Source organism: Ammodytes marinus (assembly GCF_949987685.1).
Source record: "Ammodytes marinus genome assembly, chromosome: 1".
Classification (NCBI taxonomy): domain Eukaryota; kingdom Metazoa; phylum Chordata; class Actinopteri; order Uranoscopiformes; family Ammodytidae; genus Ammodytes; species Ammodytes marinus.
This window is the reverse complement of record NC_137230.1, coordinates 32,853,586-32,859,240: the sequence shown is the minus strand read 5'-3', so window position 1 is coordinate 32,859,240 and position 5,655 is coordinate 32,853,586. Positions and strand designations below refer to the sequence as shown.

General features: G+C 41.2%; 1 protein-coding gene across 1 annotated transcript in view; it reads left to right on the top strand.

Annotated features, from left to right (window-relative positions):
- Positions 1-2,525, top strand: part of fto (FTO alpha-ketoglutarate dependent dioxygenase) — a 129,179-nt gene extending 126,654 nt beyond the window's left edge. Inside the window, exons 10-11 of the mRNA XM_080033430.1 lie at positions 157-297; positions 1,053-2,525. Coding sequence (XP_079889556.1) covers positions 157-297; positions 1,053-1,059 — 148 coding nt within the window. The 3' untranslated portion in view covers positions 1,060-2,525. The remainder of the gene's footprint in view (positions 1-156; positions 298-1,052) is intronic.
- Positions 2,526-5,655: the final 3,130 nt, after the last annotated feature.

The window sequence follows — 5,655 nt, the reverse complement described above, 5'->3', positions numbered from 1 at the left end:
GTTTAAAAAAAAAGAAAATTAAAGGGTTAGGTTTTTAGAAAGTTTTGTTAGCGGCCCGAGACGCGTGGCCTAATGGTGAGGAGTGTCCACACAATTGCTTTTGATGGGAGGGAGGAGTTAACGGGTGCGCTTGTTTCCTGTGTCCTGTCGCCTCAGGTGCCACTCCAGTCTGGCCCAGACATTACCCCCGGAGGAGGCCCCAGTGGACAGGCCCTTTTGGGGCGGGGAAGACCCCGGCATGCCTCTGCCCTTTGATCTGGCTGACATCATCAACAGAGTGGAGTCGCTGCTTTGGAGGTGCGCTTCTTAGATGTTCTAGTGTGGATGTACAGGTGATACTCATATTATTAGAATATCATGGAAAATGAATAGGAATTGAGGCAAGAATTCATGCAAAAGGGGCCCAAACTAAGTACTGAGTACATATGCATGATACTACTTTATAGAGGGCTGACATTTCTGTATTTAAAATAACTTTTTTTATTGATTTCATGTAATATTCAAATTTTCTGAGATTTTGAATTTGGGGTTTTCATAAGCTGTAAGCCATATTCATCAAAATTATTACAAATAAAGGCTTGAACTATCTCACTTTGCATGTAATGAGTCTATATGATATATTATTTTCACCTTTTAAGTTGAAGTCACACAGAGGATTCAAACAAGAAATGAAGACACTGTTTTTGCATATTGTGCATGTCAAGCAACATATGCCAAAAATCTGGCCCAAGGCATAAACACACTTGATGACCACCGCTTAGGGCCGTTGTGGAGCATGAAAAATAAATGAATGGATTTTTTGTGAATAACTTTGTCAACCACATATTCATCTTATTAGCTTAGGGCACCAAACAAGATTGTCACTTGACACCTGTACAGATACACAGCACATCCTGTGACAGACTCCAATAGTAGATATAAAGTAGTGATAGTAGTATGTACATCAGCAAATACATTACTTACATACATAAAGACCTTATTTCCAAATTGTATCAAATGATAGAATAAACAAAGGTACATGACCATTGCCATATTCCTATTTTTACCAACAGGATGTGAAGGATGGACGGATAAAGAGAGATGGAAAGACAGGAAGAAAAAGATAAAAGCTACCATTTTTTTTCTGAATGGCCCCTTAGTTCATCTGAGGGGACAGACCACTGAAGACACCTCCGTTTGCGATTCCTGCAAAGATTGATTTCTCGTCGATTGGGGCATCTCCACCCTCCTCCACCCTCCACTACCCCAGGCTGACCCGAGCCCCCCCCAGCCCCTGAGTTGTTGGCTAGAAGGAAACCACACTTCCACAATAGAACCACAATAGTGCTTCAGTAACATACAGATAACGCAAGCTTAGCGACTAGTGTCACAGCGGTCTAACGAAACATAAGTGGAACCTGCATTTCAGTGTTAACCATACATGTGTAACTATTTATTTCCGTGTATTCCGTCGCTTCAGTCTCATGTAACCCAGATATGCTTTTTTTTATCAATGGATTGACTCATCTCGGTAGCCATGGTGCAGTGCATACATATATGCTTTCTAGTTGTCATACAGTGTTATAATACAGTATAGAATGGTCAAGAGAAGAAGAAAAACTGACTTTGCTCACATGGTATTGCATTCATCACTTGTGTATATTAATCGCTTTTATTGTGTTCAACGGTGGAATGAGACCGAAAAGACCAAAGAAAGATGATGATAAGAAAGTTATGAATGTATCTCAAATGAAGAATGTGTTAGTTTAGTGTTTACAGTGCGCAATGGTGTGCTTGTGTCATTTGGATGTGTGCCAGCGACGTGTGTGTATGTGTTCGTACGTGTACATTTAGCCATGTGAATATAACATGTGATCAGTCGTCGGCCTGTGTGTATTTTTTGCACTAAGCGAATGTCTCTATGAAGGCGCACGTGTGTGTGTGAAAGTGATAGTGTGTGTGTGTGTGCCTGTAGGCAGCCCGCCAGTTGTTTGTTCTTGAATATGATATGCATATGGAGAAAAGGAGACTAGCAGCGAGGCCTCTTCTGCCTCTCGCTCCTGATGAAAGGCACCACTGATAGAATGACCCGGAACACAACCGCCGTTTCTCATAATTACAGCTGTTCAATCGCTTTTAATTACTCTTTAAGTGTGTAGAGCACCACATTCCCCTGTAATGCTGCAGGCCATCCGCGAGAGAGAGAGACAGAGAGAGAGACAGAGAGAGAGAAAGATCCGGCGCTTCTGACAAAAAAAATCCACTTGGTGGTGGAAAAGGGGGCCGACGTCAATGCAGTGTAGCAGCCCTCCTCGTTTGATTTCCCTTTTTCTCTCTATCTAGTTCATGATGAAGTAGAGATGCTGTTTACTATTAAAAATGCAGAATGCACTCCTTTTTTTACTTCAGAAGTTTTTTCCAAGATGTTAATGGTTGCCAAACGAAATATTTTTCTTGCTTTTTTTTTTCTTTTTTGTTGTTTGTGGTTGTCAAGAGAGAAATGGTTTGTAGATCGGCAGTAGCGTTGACTTGTTTGACTGACTCTGTGCTCCCTGCGCTACAGCTTGTCTGTCTGAAGCAATAGGAACGGCAGTAAATAAAAACTAAAAACAGTGTTTTATCCAATGACCTGCGTCCCTGTGTTCTTTGTGTGCTCCTGTCCGTTTTTTTCCTTTTTTTAAATTCCTGCTGTATGACAGGCATATAACAGGTACAAAGTGTGTCTTCATACATGTAAGTGTGTGTTTCACTTTAGATCTTGGCTGATTGTATTTCTCCTTCTCCTAATATTTTTTACATGATCTTAAACAAGCAAAACCATGCAGAATGTTTCTGAGAAATGAAGCTAACTAGCAGAAAATGTAGCTCAAGTGTATCCACCCCAAGGTCAAAACGTGCTTATGTTCACAGTAGGCCTACAAATTATTCTTGATAGTTGAATGAAGTTGCTGTGAATGCCAGAGGGGGTCAGGTTTACTGTCCCGGGAAAAAATTCTGTGCCAGTGTCAGTCAAAAGGAATTTACCCATAACTTCCCAAATATAAATACATCCCCGATCATTTCCCATGTGGCAGACAAGGAGGCTAGAGCAAATAAATGCCAGTGTTTGGTAAATAAATGTTCAAAAATAAATAGCAGACCACGATGAGCATGATGCGGATTTTCTTTACACAAACACTGGGAGAAGAGGTTTCCCATCAGTATTGACCTCAAACTACTTACAACAACTTTCATCCAATTACAATCTGCTTTGAAATGCAAACATCTCAAACCCTACAACCATAGTAGTGTATGGAGCAAATCTGGTCATCCTCAACATTGCTGCATCATTCAATGGATTTTGTATTTAAAAGATGGGCCTTTTCTGTTGGAGTTTCTGTTATTGTATGTTAAGCCATTTAATGTCATGGCATTCATGGTCCCATTTGTGTGGCCCCCTGTTTAAAAAAAATGCAGAACCAAGAAGGTTGTGAAAGTAGAATATCTATCTATCTATCTATCTATCTATCTATCTATCTATCTATCTATCTATCTATCTATCTATCTATCTATATACAATGAATAAGCACAACATTTTGTACAGACATCCATAATTCCCAGACAATGTATCCTAATTGCACCACCATGAGATTTCTGTCCAAGATGAACACTGTTGATTGAATTGTGGATTTTTAATTTCTGATACTTATGAACATCAAAGTAGAAATATCTGAAGTGTTTGTTCGGTGCATACGTGCATCTCTCTGCTCTTTAGTCAACAAGGATGCATTTTCCATCAGCTCTTGTTTTCTTTAGCCAGCTGCTTCTCGCTTTGTGCTTTCTTTAAACTTCAAAGGAAGCGGCTGGATTAGCAGAGCAAACAGCTCCGACGACAGATGCATTGATTGATTGATTGAGTGATGTCACTCCCAGTGATGAAGTGATGGCTAATGTTCAGTATGTGTCTCCCAAAAAAAAAAAAAACTCAACCTCAACCTCAACCTCCACACACACACGTCACACACACACACACACACACACACACACACACACGTCACACACACACACACACACAAACACACACACACGTCACACACACACACACACACACACACACACACACACACAAACACACACACACACACACACACAGCCTACCAAACAGTGGAGCGCCTTTTTCCAGAGGTCGCCCATGTTAACTACTTCCTGTAGTGGCTGAGTGACTGAGTGATGGATGAGTGTGGAGCGCTTTTCCCTCGAGGGCCGACTTGGAGAAGGGAAAAAAAGGGCCCCCACTTGAAGAGACAATTACATAGCGCTGGTGAGAGCCACAGGTATGCATTGTTCTGACCGGGGTCAGCCACCAGCCAACAATGGGCAAAGGGAGAGATAAAATAACCAGGTGTGTGGTGGGGAAAGGTATCGGTTTAGGGTCATATCCCAGTCAAATGTTTCGCTGTGTGGTTATGGGGGTTTTTGATTGTAGTGCTTCTTAATGAAATCAGCAGATGGGTCTAAATCTGAATTTTTAAATGTTTGTATATCCATTTTGTCAAGAAGAGAGAAAGAAGACTTTATTTTGATGAATAATTACTATATCCATGTCAGTTAATGGGCAATGCTTATTATTATGGAAATCTGACCTCAAACATTTGCACTATAGTTTTCAAGGTGAAGATTGTGTTATCTGTTATTGGTTTTTCGGACCAGTCTCGGCGCATTCTTTGCGAATGTCATGTCAGCCAATGCATGCAACAGTATTTGTGTTTACAAGAATGAATACATGTGTAAAGTTCACAAAGCCTGTTTGTACAAATGAATAGATGTGTGTAATGTATCTGAGTGAGTGTCTTTGTGTGTGTGTCTTGTGTGTGTGTGTGTGTGTGTGTGTGTGTGTGTGTGTGTGTGTGTGTGTGTGTGTGTGTTGTTTGTGTGTGTGTGTGTGTGGGTGTGTGTGTGTGTGTGTGTGTGTGTGTGTGTGTGTGTGTGTGTGTGGTGTGTGTGTGTGTGTGTGTGTGTGTCTCAGGTTGCACAGTGCAGGCCAGTGTTGGGAGCCCCCGGGCCAGAGAGGCAGTATATAGTAATTGTAGAAGGCGAGTTGAAGAGCTGAAGAGCTGAAGATAGCATCGGCGCTGTGGGGCGGCTGTCAGCAAAGGGGGACGGTCCACACTCATTTGTCACCAGCACAGACAAACAGCACTCAGCACAGGCACAACACTGACTTGATTGACTACCTGTGAGGCAACACCAGCCCTAATGTTCAGCAACTGTTAATTGCACTAAAGGTCATAAAAAAGGCATGAGCGAAGAAGTTTTTCGTGTCATTGTAAATCGAAGGCAGGCCCTGCAGTGACTGATCTGACACTGACGGACAGATGTAGACATAATAAAAGTCAGGTTAAATGTAGGCATAGCATTTTTATTGTGACTCAATTTTCCACAAAACACGTTTGATTTAGATTTCTATCAGGAGGATATTTGAATGAAATTGTTTCTTGAATACAACAACATTTAGAAAGATAAAGATACTATGACTATATTTTGTTTCGCGTTTCCAAACATTGCAAACTTAGCCCGACATCAATTCTCAGAGCAACATCTATCAATCTAATCTATCCATCCATCATCCATCCATCTATCCATCCATCCATCCATCCATCCATCCATCTATCTATCTATCTATCTATCTATCTATCT